At 36.4% G+C, this 13,585-nt stretch overlaps 1 protein-coding gene and 1 long non-coding RNA gene across 5 annotated transcripts in view; one reads left to right on the forward strand and one right to left on the reverse strand.

Moving 5' to 3' along the window:
* Window positions 1-1,827: 1,827 nt before the first annotated feature.
* On the reverse strand, window positions 1,828-5,205 carry LOC147571906 (uncharacterized). Its single transcript, XR_015246557.1, has 2 exons — window positions 4,397-5,205; window positions 1,828-3,315 (listed from the first exon to the last, which is right to left on the reverse strand). It is a non-coding gene; the product is annotated as an uncharacterized LOC147571906 (long non-coding RNA).
* A 3,503-nt stretch (window positions 5,206-8,708) lies between these two features.
* ANGPT1 (angiopoietin 1) overlaps window positions 8,709-13,585 on the forward strand; it is a 244,359-nt gene continuing 239,482 nt past the window's right edge. The window contains exons 1-2 of one of the 4 annotated variants that reach the window (XM_086695124.1): window positions 8,709-8,844; window positions 9,264-9,508. In XM_086695124.1, the coding sequence (XP_086551250.1) occupies window positions 9,479-9,508 (30 nt within the window). In that variant the 5' untranslated portion in view covers window positions 8,709-8,844; window positions 9,264-9,478. Of the gene's footprint in view, window positions 9,509-13,585 lie in introns of all 4 variants that reach the window. The other 3 variants (XM_086695123.1, XM_025922621.2, XM_025922620.2) reach the window with 3 other exon arrangements.

The following is a 13,585-nucleotide window of genomic DNA, read 5'->3' on the forward strand; positions in this document are numbered from 1 at the left end:
TTCAACAATTATAACTTTCCTATGGTGTAATTGGTTATAAAGTTCAGTGCTTCTTTGATAAAGCAAATAGGGAAAAATATATGCTAAAAATCAGGAAGATGATTATATCTGGGAATCCAAATGAGCAGGTACTCTCAAAGGACTTACAGAAGGTTTGCATTTGTATATATCTATATATATCTATCTATATATATTTATATAGATAGATATATATATCTCCATATATATGTATATATGGTTTTATATATATACATATATATATTTATATTTATATTTATATTTATATTTATATTATATTTATATATATTTATATATAGATATATATCTCCATATATATGTATATATATTTATATTTATATTATATTTATATATCTATATATTTACATATATAGATATATATATATCCATATATGTATGTATATATGGTTTTATATATATATATACATACATATATATATATATATATACATATATATGTATGTATATATATATATGGTTAAAATCTTTACTTTGGGAATCAGAAAACCCTAGGATTGAGTCCTGATTGAAGTTTCCATGCTTGTTATATTCTCTGTAAAATGATGGTAATAAAAGTTTCTACATACTGAGTTTTTGTGATTGTTAACAGAACAGATAATACAGGTACAATGATTAGCACGGTCCTGGACATATCATAGGTATTCAAATGTTAGCTATGATTAACTATTCTTAACTGCTCCTTTAAATATTAACTCTCCTTTCCCTCTTTTAAACTGATGTGTTTTTATGGCTCCTTAAGGGATGTCAGGAAGGAATGTAAATTCTTCAAGGGGAATGCAACTCTTGAGGAGAAATTTGTTACTATTTCCCCAACACTCATCCAAAAACAAGACAAAAAAAGGAGTGAAGATTTACTCTTCAGACACTAAATAACCTCACTATTTTTTCCCTTGACAGAATCATGAGAAGAGCTGTTGAAATTCCTGGTCAATCGTTAGTCTCAATTTCAGGCCTCCAGTTGGACATTTTTGTTAGTGGAGAGCATCACATTTAGGGCTGCTGCCAGCCCTTTGCCATGACTTCCCGCTTGAGATGTAGGGAAATCTTTCATGTGCTCTCTGGCAGTGGAAGTACAGAAGCCTCTGTTTCCAAACCTGTTTCATGTTTCAGATTTGGCTGAAAAATGGGAACAATCCCCAAACACTCTGGGCATGATGCAAACTGATCCTGAGGAACTGCAGTAGCTGCAGTTGACAGGAGGTATTACTTCATTCATTGTACAAAGAAAGAGTACCCTATTGTTGATAGCTCTAAGTAATGTCTCCCAAAGTGTGGCACACACTCCACTGAGGATATAAAATATTTGGCAGGTGGTTTGTGGACATTCATTTTAATATTCTGTATTTATTTTAATATACATTAGGAAAAAGCACCTGTGATTGGTTTTCCAGATACTCTTTTTTAAGATAAATCTAGGATACACAGAAAACTTAAAATTTGAGTTAAGGAAACTATTAGGTAAATAATAGTACAAAGGGCATGTATGCTTTTTTGATAAATACACTGAGGGAGAATGTGATACAAATTTGGGACACATTTTGCTAAATATTCAGGTTGTTTTTTGCCTCTGGAATTAAAAATGATCCATCTGCATATATCACAAGTAAAAGGAATACTTACGTATAGAGAATAAAATGGTTATGACTATCTTTTCCAGTTTTTCAGTTATTACTGGTGGTAATCCAGCCTTTCTTTATTTGCCCTAATTGTCTCTTTCAAGATTTTTACTAACTGTAAGAGGAGGATAAAGAAGAAAGAATCAAGGCACATATTCAATGAAAAAGAAAATAAAAACAATTCAGATTTAATGGGTACTTCATTTAAGGTTAACATTGAAAGGACGGGCCTTTGCCTATAATGTTTGAAGAGGCTGATTAAGCCATTCTATTTTTACAAGTGTTATATACCACTAGAATTTATTTTCTAATTTAATTGCCAAATTCCTAATCTGATTAGAGCCCAAGGGGAAGCAAAATTAGTATTGAAGAAAAAATAGAGAAAAAAAGATTTCCTTTGCTTATGTACAAGTCATGCCAGTCTATATATTTCTTATAAGATTAATAGTGGAGTTTTTCAGTTCTTTTTCATTTTATCAGAGGCAAACACTTGCTGCTTTATCTCCTTATCCTAGGAAACAGAATGGAGTGATATATGCCACAAGTCTAGTCATAAAAGAAGTCATGAAAATAAGGTCATCTAGTTGATTTGGCCGGAAATGAATCTGTTAACAAGTCTTAGTGATGAGGCCTTAAGTGGCATCCACATTGCTCCCATGGTTCCCAGGGAATAAACTTCTCATCACACTACCAAGTGACTGGTTTATATGTGCGTCTTCCCTACTAGATGTCTCTGTAGAATAGTATAGTCTTACTAAATTATTTCCAACTCGTTTCACTCATTCAACAAATATTTCTTGAACACCAGTTATGTGTCAGGCACTCACTGTTCCAGGTGGTGATGATGCAGCAGTGAGGAAGAAAACATTAGTCCCTGCCCTCAAGGAAACCAAAGCTGTTGATGTGTTGTGAATGTGGTCACTGTCCCATATGAATCACTTAAATGTGATTTTTAAGAGGTTCAGAAGCAATTTAAAACAATGGAGAAGATGAAATTATAGGGAATGGAGTTAGGTAAATGTAATCATAACATTCAACAAAACAAGTTTAAAAGGATCATTTTTGAGCACAAGGAAGAAAATTCAAATTTAGAAACAGTAACAACATTAGGAGCACTTGATATGCTCTAGACATGTGTTGAGTACTTTATATCCATTATTATGTTTAATCTTCACATCTCCCTTATAAAAGTGATACTGTATTATTATCCTCATTTTCTGGGTAAGGAAATTAAGCTTAGAATAATTAAATGTCTTATCCAATGTGATTCAATTTTGTTAAATAGCATAAACAGGAAATAAGCAAAAACAAAAAAGCAATTTGCCTCCCACCTTAACCACTACAGAACAGTTCATCCAACCTCTGATGAGCAGAGGTTGTCACAACTCTCTAATCACAGACAGAATAACAGAATCACAGAAAGTCTTGTATCTTCCAGTCACTGTTCAATGGAAGTCATTTATCAGCTTTGGCTTCAAGGATTAGTCACCATCCATGTGCCATTTGGTACATGATTCATCACATGGTGATTCCAGCCATTCATTTCCAATCATATTCTTTCTGAGTTTCTGAGAAGATGTAAAATATGTGTTCTATCTGAAGTTGTAAAAGTTGAGATAGAGAGACCTTTGCATTTTTTCTCATCTAGGAATCAAGATTTCTATAGGGAAAAAGAGAAGAAAGGAGGCAGTTAATAAATACAAAGTGGTTTGTATGCTTTTTCCCATAATAAAATCTCATCTCACTGGGTCTCCGATGGAAATCTTTCTCCATTCTGGTATGAGGGGAATGTTGGCATCTGTATTTCTACTTGTTACAGTCTCCAGCTGTTTGTTTTCTTTTATGACTTGGGTACTTGTAGAAGTTATCTCTGTTGTAGAATTAACAAGTAACCTCACACTGGAAGGTATTTCTACAATGTTTCTTGAATGGTTTTCAACCATAGTCTGTGGGTGACTGGGACTGGTGGGTACTGTTTTTGCTGCGATTTCATTTCTGGAATTTGCTTTGAAATGTATGGATCCTGAATCTCTCATGCGACTCTCCAGAAAGTGGGGTCTTGGAACCTAGTAAAGATGAACACAGGAAAACCTACAAGGGAGGGTGATGCTCGTATGTCTTCAGATCTCATCAGCAGGAATTATGAGTCAGTCAGACAGTCGGCTGGATCACAAATATTTATTAGTTGCATTCTGTATGCCAGAAAAAGGGGATAGATACAGTCTAGGCTCTGGGAAGGCTCTAATCTAGTGTGAAAGACCAAAATGAAATAAATTGTTTTATTTGTGTTCACATTAAAAGTCTAACCCAGATATTAGCTCCATATATGGAGCAAGGACCAATGATTCTTCTCGCTCATGCCAAAGAAGTCACTTGCCCAAAAGCCATTCATTTTACTGAGAAAGAGGGATTTTATCTCACGGGAAACATCATTTTATTGTAAAACTCTGTACTCGATGTATCTTCCCAAGTTTCTCATAGCCACACGGCCACAGGTTTCCTCTTTCTTCTGACTCTTCTCCAAACCTCTCTAGCCCCCAGTTTTCTATTTCTAGATCTTCCCTTGAGTCCCTTCTCTACTTTCTTATGTGGAATAAATTAATCATGTCTGACCTCTTTCCAACGTATAGGTAGCTACAGGTAAAAACTGATTTAGATAGGAAGGCACCCACCAAACCAGAAATTTCTCTTGTCAGAGGCAGGGAAATATTTACATAATAGTTTTTACGTTCTTCACCTACCTATATTTCTCCACCCACCGCAGTATCTTCCTCACCCCATCCACTGCAGTATCTCCATCTCTTTGCAGTCTTTCCAATTTGTTTGAGAGGTACCAGTGGATATTTCACATGTACTCATGAAGTGCCATCAGTCACCAGGTGATATTCTCCATCTTCTTGTTTTTCTGTTTTAGCCCCCTGTGGTATTTCCATCTGTTGTGGATACCTTTGATGCTTACATAGTTGAGTGAAGGGGTCTTGGCTCTGCCTCCAGGGATTACAGCCAAGTGCTTCCTTTTAGACATAGCTGCCACTGCCATAGCCCTGCTGATATTCTTGAACCCTGAAAGTGCCAGAGCAGAGTCATAAAATATGGTGCCCTTCAAATACAGGATATATTTCAAGAATATATCCACAGAATATGTGCTGAATGACATTGTGTTAAGTATACAAGGGAGGAGAATGCTTTCCCACCTGTTTTGTCATCATAGGGATCTGTATGAAAACTTGAGAGGTGCCCGATGGTGTTTTTGGGGAATAAACTCTATTTTATATTGTTTGATGTTATTTTAGGGTAATATATATAACAAATGATATAGCACAGGTCAAACCATTCAGAATTGATCCTAAGTATAATCTGAACAATCAGATTGGATGCTTGTTAGTGGATGGGACAACCATACTGGTGCATCTTTGCTTAATATTAGCTCTGTTTTGGAAGATTATAACATGAATCCATGATGGCCATGGTTAAGAGGAGGAGGAGACTCATCTCAGTTATAAATGCCATGTTGTTCCTGTCCCCTAAATTTAAGAAATGCTTTCTTCCCTGTTTCCTAATCCTGAGTATGGTTGAAGGCATTATAGCTCATAGATCTTGGGTAATTAACCTCTATGTGCCACAGTCTTTCTCATCTGCAAGATGGAAATAATAATACATAATTACGGGGGTGCTGTAATTGTTAAATGAGGAAATTAATTTGTTATGGATTAAAAAATGTTATGCATTATTATTGTGCCATGTTATTATATCTAACTCATTCTTTAGAGCAAGTTTGGCTTCATCCCAATTCTAGGCAGACTCACCCCGCACCTTCAAAATGCAACAGAAGTAATTGAATAAGCTCATTCACTCATTCATTTGTTCTTTCATTCCTTCAACCGAAGTGCACAGTAAGTGCTGGGAAATCAGTGATGAAAGAGATTACTTTATGAGCTCACAGCTAGAGAGGGGAATAAGCCAAAAAAGACATAATTAGAAAGCTGTGTAAAAAGTGCCATTATGGAGATATGAAAAAAGGTTATTGAAACACATCAGAATCACTTATTGAGCCTGGAGAAATTAAGAAAGGTTCCTGAAGGAAGTAACGGTGACTAGTTGTTAGGACAGATTTAGGGCCATCAAGTTTCCATGTAAATGGTGTTCCCTGCCCCACTGGAAATTTCTGGATAAGGCTAATGTTTACTAGGACTATTACAGATAAGAGATCAGAAATTTAAAGCATAAACCTTATTCTAGAGCTCTAATAATGCAAATAAAATGCAAGGATACAAAGCTTTCAAGATCAAGCTACCTCAGTATTCAACTGAATACAATTATTTAGTTCTTTAGAACTTTTTTTTAAACCTTTTTGGAGGTATGGCAGAGGAATTTTTTTTTAATATGGGTTGTTTTTCATATTACTTCTTAAATTCTGAAGTCTCCTAAATGGCTGAATAGTCAGCAACAGTGACCCACAGTATTGCTGTTGGTTAGGTTCACGTCCTTGGAAGAATATTGTCCTTAGCATCTCATAAGGATCCTCAAATGCACCCAATGTTCCTCAACTGAAGTCCCCAAACGTGAGTTCATTGTACATGTCCCTGTGTTTTCCAGCTGATTAAAATTATCTTGAGACCTTCCCCCGCCCCCAGATTGACATTACTACCTGCAGTGTCATGTCTGTTCTTTCTTTCTTTTTCTTTCTTTCTTTCTTTCTTTCTTTCTTTCTTTCTTTCTTTCTTTCTTTCTTTCTTTCTTTCTTTCTTTCTTTCTTTTTCTTTCTTTCTTTCTTTCTTTCTTTCTTTCTCTCTCTCTCTCTCTCTCTCTCTTTCTTTCTTTCTTTCTTTCTTTTTCTGGAAAGGAAAGAAATCAATTTCTTTGTCTCTCTGTCTCCTCCCTCCTTTTAAGTACTTGCTTTTCAAGCCTCCCTTTCCTAGTTGTCTACTCTTCCCTCAGGAAATTGTGCATTCCTTCATTACATTTCTTCAGATTGGAAAAGTGTATATGAACAAGCATGTGTAGATTCACAGAAACTTACACACACACACACACACACACACACACACACACACTCTACATAGAGAAACAGAATTTTAAGTCTTGGCTATTAAAAAACACAGGAACACTTTAATAGAAGCCTCACCACTCACTCTTGTACCTTCTGCTGATTTTCAGCTGTATTTAGTTCTTAATGAATCACTTAAGGTGTTGGTTTTGGATTCTCTTTTTTCCAGGAATAATTTTCAAAGCATCAATGTTGGAAAATGATTTTAGACTATCTGCCAGTTTACTTTGTCCTTGTGGGCCCTTAAAAACTCTACTGCACAGGTTACCCGTCACTCTTGGTTTTTTTTTGGGTACAGAAGAAGGATTAAATCACTTTGGTGCTATAAACTGGTTTTTAATCAGTTGTTTTACTTCTCAGTACCATCACTTAGTCTGCTTTAGGGCTGTGAATCAGTGCAGCTGGAGCCCTTTGGAAGCCTTTTGGCTGGCTTGGAATCAGTTCACTAGATTTGACATACTGGCACCATCCCTGGCTGGCTATGTGAACTGTGACCAATTAGGTTTGCTATGACTTAGGTTTCCCATCAGTAAAATGGGATTAAACATAATATCCATGTTTCAGATTCATTGGGATAATTAAATGAGATCGTATGTAAGGAGTGCTTAATACCAACCTGGAAAATATTAAGCTCTTAATAAATGTCATTATTATTAGTGCACATGAGTGACATATCAGCCAACAAAGAGACATGCAACAGAAGGAGGAAGCTGCAAAGGCAGTTCAAGGGCTTTATTGCTATATTTGGTATTATTTGCTTCCATTTCTGTCAGATCAGAAATTTGTTATTTGCTATGAGAAAGACTGATAAATCTGGGCACGATATTTTTCTCCTAAGTAAATCACATTTTTTCCCTGGAATTTGTCTTGCCCTCTCCTCTAACTTTTCCCTACACACCAATCTCTAATCTTATTGCCCTTTACCCACTGACCTGTACCTTGAGGACACAAGAGTCAACATCTGTGGCTTCTGTTTTTATACCATGACAGCCGTTGAGAAGCTCCATTCCTGAAAATCCCTCCCAGTTCTTGATGAAAGCCCCTGCTCGTAATTCCTGTTTTCTGCACATACTTAGTAAAGATTTCAGTGCCATAACCTTAATTCTTTAATTATACCCTGTTCTTTATGTTTTACTGATCCTTTTGTTCAAATGTTTACACCCTATATTTGGGAAATTACCTTCTGATAATTTTTGTTTCTTAATGGAAACAGATTTCTCCCAGACAGCCCTTTGCTGGCCCATTGACACACCTGATATATGTTTATTCTCAGATAGTTTTTCTGTGTAGTCACAGGAGACTTTATGGCAAACTTCCATACCAGTGTTAAAGATAGCCATAGCAACACCAAAGAGGTCCTTGTGAAATCTGTGCTTAGGACGTACCACAGGAATTAATAATTCTCTGGCCACTGTTTTAAATTGTAACCACACTGTTTTTGTAAGAAAGTTGCTCAATTTGTATACACAGAACACACAGGGCTGCGTTCTGATCAGGGGTATAGTTTCATTTAAAATTCTTATCTCAGAAATCTAAATACTTAGATTATTCTGCTTAATATGCACATGCTATCTACATTCCTTTGAGTGACAAGTTATGAAAATTTGTTTTGCTTATTTGACCCTCCCTGATAATTGTCTCCAACTCCTAAAAGTCTGAGTGAATACAAGGAGAGAATACCATCTCTAAAAATGTTTTTAAATTCTTTTTCCCAGAGTCAAGGATAATTTTTTAAAATATTTATACAGACATCATTATCAAAAATTATTTTACTGGACATTATGCTAATGTTTCTTCTTAGAGTTCCCCGATTACATACTAACTTTAAAAACCTAGTGCTAGTTTGCTAGGTTTTAGTAGGTCAGCATGCACAGCAAAAGTGTATTAAGGTGGACTGCTCTATTTATTGATTTGCCCGGGATCTTCTAAAGGCTGGAGGCAATTGTCTGCGGAAGGGGGCGGGAGGGCTGTACATGATCGAGGTCGTGCGCATCTAGCCAATTTGTAAGACGATCCGCTGCTCCAAGCCATCAGCCACCCTTAGCATAGGGGCACACTCATGCATTCCTGTCAAGTCATCTTGTGAAAGGCTGCCTGCTTCCAGCTCGGCTTGGATGTGCAACCTTAATAAAACTCACTGAGGTCTGGGAGAAAATAGCAGATCTGCTGCAGATAGGGTAGGGGAAAGGGTCTAGAATATGTACACGCAGCTGACTCAGGCAGGCTCCACGCTGAACGGTCACACAGAGAGGAAACAATAAATCTCAGCTACTATGCAATAAATATCTCAAGGAAACTACCATTATAGTGAAATAAAAAAAAAAAAACTAACATTTTAGAACAAAGCTAACAAATGGCTAGTTTTCTGTGATTCTTTTTCAAAAGTTTTCTCTGAGGGGGATAAAGTCAAACAAACAAGCAGTTTTACCTAAAATAAAGACTAGTTTAAAGGTCAGAAGAAAGGAGCAAGTTTTTGCGAGAGGCACAGAAGGAGAGAGCTGGCAGTACAATGACAGTTTTCCTTTCCTTTGCTTTCCTCGCTGCCATTCTGACTCACATAGGGTGCAGCAACCAGCGGCGAAGTCCAGAAAACGGTGGGAGAAGATATAACCGGATTCAACATGGGCAGTGTGCCTACACTTTCATTCTTCCAGAACACGACGGGAACTGTCGTGAGAGTACGACAGACCAGTACAGCACAAACGCTCTGCAGAGAGATGCTCCACACGTGGAACCGGATTTCTCTTCCCAGAAACTTCAACATCTGGAGCATGTGATGGAAAATTATACTCAGTGGCTGCAAAAAGTAAGTGATTGCTTTCAGTTTCTAATTGCACAGAGCCTTTTCCGTTCTGCACTGCAGCTAACTTAGAGTTCCTTAGGGGGGCATTTGTGTGTTTACCTTTTGCTCAGGGGTGGGGGTGGGAAGGAGGCAGTGTTTGCAAATGCAAGCCGGCTGGCTCCCAGTGACTTCATGGGTGAGCCAAGGTTTTCAGGCTTGTTGTGCAAGCCTGTGAAGGTAGGGTGGCAACCCTTTTATGTGCCTAGCAGTGGCACATTTTATGACGTTTCTGGTTTCCTCTTATTTAAAATTTAGCTTGATTTTTCTGTCAAAGCCCAACTTGGAGAAAAAAAAATCCTGTGTGTCTTGAGAAAGTTGGTGAAAAAAGAAAATAATGACAATACTAATTTAGAATCAAATCAATTTCACACCAGGAATTTTGTGCAGCTAGGGTGGGGAATCATCACCAAATACTTGTTTTTCTCAACCTCTAGTAAAGTTAATATGAAATGAGAGTAAGTGTAAAGTATGATATTTGGTTGGAGAAATTGTGTGAGTATATAAAGGCAATTAATTTTAGCAAGTAATAGAATAGTAGAGGACAGATTTATGTCATATATTTTTTCCATCCCTGAAAATCCTGAAGATATATTTTAATGTGAACTCCTCAGGAAGAGGTTGTTTGCCCAGTGGGAAAGGAGAGATTGAGCTGGTGGTTGCTGTTTTCAGAGCGTGCACCTGCAGATTGGAGCTGAGCACGTGTAGGCTTTGCTATAGTCCTGAGATACCTCTTTTCTCAGGACATTGTGGTAACCACAGTGCCATGCAGGAAGTATCCAGATGAATGGTAATGTTGAATATGCAGTTAATCCCAATTTATAAAAATCAAAATGCACATTTTATTCAGTTTTTCTCTCTAAACCATTTAGAAGTTTTTGTTGAAAATATGTCTATTAAAATATGAACATACTTTCTGCAGCTCCTTCTTTCTTTGCTCTCCGTTTGTGTAACAGGTAAACAGCAGATAACAAGAGTATTCAACTATGTCAGTAGAAGGGTGGCAGTATCACATTTGTGAAAATTCTTCTCTCCTGGAGATCTTTACTAAAAATTCATTTGGTGCATATAGGTAGGAACATAGCCAGTCCGGTCTCCTTTAAATTAGTCTTTTAACAGAGCAAACACTTTAAGAAGATGGGCAAACGACAAATGCTCTGTTTTCCCCCGAGTTGTCATGCTCACTTAGAGCACTGCCTGCTGAATCATGCGAGTAATAGTTATTCTACTTTTGTCCACTAGGGACTGAACTAAGATCACCGATACTTTATTTGACAAGTTAACTGAAACTGGGTAGTTTCAGAGTTTCCAAACCTGGAATTGTAGTTAATCTTTCTATTGTAGACTACAGGTGAAAAAGATCAATAGGGGCGGAAGAATAGAAAGCAAACCAAATTCTGCACCCTTTTGATAATTGTAGTTTAAATTTCAAGCACTAATTGTAGCAGTAGTTTGTAATAGGATATCTGTTTTATCTTTAGCAAAATGTATTTTAATAGTAAACAAATTAATTTGGTTAAATTGCTTATTGCTATTCTCATTATAGCAGCCATCTAGTTTTTAATGAGAATTCAATCATTAAAATTAGTCTGGATAATTTGAAGGGGCTGGGAGGGAAATTTAGTCCCAAATTGTCCCACTCAAGCTATTCTACCAAAAATGTAATATTTTGTTTATGTAAAACATAGAGTCAAAATGGTGATTCAGACATAGTAATGCATATTTTTTGTTGCTATGCAATGATTCAGCAGCAATAAGGTAAATATGTGATTCTATTGGGCTTATGTGATGCACATGTTTCGTATGTTAATTTATTGTGTGAAATAAATTTGATTTTTGTTTGCATTGTTCTTGGTCAATGATTATGGCATAGTTTTCAGATTATGGCCAAGCATAACTATGCAAATATTCTTTGGTTACATTGACCCTTGCTAACGTGAATTGAGCTGATTATATGCTGAAAATGTCCCTGTTGGTATGAGTCAGAGCGTTTGGCTTGACTATTGTCTGCTTAAATTTGCATATCTTTTGTCATTGTTAATGCGATTGGTAGGAGGATCAAGAAACCAAATAAATTCTTTCAGCAAAGAACTTGTTAAAAAGCTCTCTCAAGTTTCCCTTAATTAGAGGATTTTTTTACTTCAGGTTCTAAATTTCTTGTAATGTATTTATTTTGATAATTCAAATGGAAATCTTTTTACTGTAACTAGTATGCTTAATACTGCAAGTTGTACTACTTCTATTTTGATTCCGAATAGTTGTGTTAGGATAAAAAGCAATGCAGTGCAGAAACTGAGGTTATCAGTGTAAGTAAATGTAATTAAATCATCCATTTAGCAAAATAATTAATCAAAGCATGGTGATTATTATGCAGCTCATGGCATCACTACCAGGAAAGTTTTTGATGTAGAATGTGTGTTCCAAATGCTAGATGCAGACAGATGATAATTTATGTTAATCTGATACCTTCCATGAAGTTTGGTAAACTGGATTCTTCTACAAATAATCTTCACAAGATGTTGGCTCTTACTTACACTCTCACACCTCATTTCTGGTCTTGCCATTGAACAAGATGAGAAATAAGGTATGCGAGGGGGCAAATGATGTGTCGCTCACGATAAGTGTTGGAACTGTTTTGGCACTTGTGTCTTGATATGATGGATTTCATTCAAGGAGATCAACTTTACATAGTAACCTGTCAATTAACACCAATTGTGAGTTAGGTTGCTAGCATTATTTTCACTTGTCAGATGGGGAAGAGCAATATAAATAATAAGCTCAAAAATCACCCTTTCATTGGGTAAAACACCTGGGCTGTGTATCTAGATTCAACTCTCTTCACTTGTATAGTTCTTTTCAGAATTATGAGCAAACCGTACCCAATACCTGAGATGACCAGGTCTTGGGATATTAACAGTAAGTACAAATGGCCTTTGTGACTTTGCCACTCTCATTTGATTCGTTTCTACCTTTCTTTGACAGAGAAATGTCTACTGTTTAATGTCACTATGTCTTGTGCTTCTTGAATTATTGTTTTCTTTCTCCTGTATCCCAGAAGTTCACTAATATGTATACGTATATGTATATGTCTTTTGCCTTCGCCAAATGATGTCTTTTTGTTGTTGTTGTTGAAAGTATAAATTGAGTAAAAAAAATGCCTTGTAACAGAGAACAAGGGTCTAGCTACTGTAAATATTTTACATTAGATAAAATTGATGAATTGATGATTATTAGTAGAAAATGTAGGTATGAATTGCCATCCAAAATGTTTTAATAAGTGCGAAGGTTTTACTGGAACACTTGGCTAAATGTTTCTATTGACAGCAATTTTTGACTAATAACATCCTCTACTTACATTCTTTGTTTCAGAGAATTATAATCATCTTTTTGAAACTCCTATATTACCAATATTAACCCATATTAATATCCACCAGAATGTGACGTCCGTGAGACTTTGTGTGCTCGCCTACTGCCATATCCCCAGGGCCTAAAACAGTATACAGTCCTTTGCAGACAGACAGTAAATATTTGTTGAATGAATAAATGGATGCATTGTCTATGTGTTGCAATCTGTACTTTACCATGTACTATTAACAATTTGTTTTGGGTGTACCCTTTACCTCCCTAACTAGATTGTAAGTTGTCATTTAGGCAAGCACTACATCCTACAATTACTTTTGTCTTGATATTAAAACAATATTGAGTCTGGAGTAGGTGGTTACTAATTATCCAAATTGCATTTAGCCAGTGATCTAGGATCTCAAAAACTTGGACCTTTGCTCCATCTTCTCCACCTAATTATTCTTCGAGTCAGTTTTGTTGCCAGTTTCTCTAGGACATGTACCTGCGCTCCACTTCTCCTCCCAGGCTGAGTTCTCCCATGTTGTCATAATACGTTCATTGCATGTGTCATGCTAGCACTGCACTTCCTGTCGTTTTCATTATTTGTTTTGAGGCTGTTTTCCGACTCAGAGTATGAGTCCCCTTGAGTGTAGTGAATAGTTCTTTACCCATATATATCTGAAATGTTTTTTAAGGGTTTGA

The sequence above is a fragment of the Puma concolor genome, chromosome F2, assembly GCF_028749965.1.
Source record: "Puma concolor isolate L17-30 chromosome F2, mPumCon1.1.hap2, whole genome shotgun sequence".
Lineage (NCBI taxonomy): Eukaryota > Metazoa > Chordata > Mammalia > Carnivora > Felidae > Puma > Puma concolor.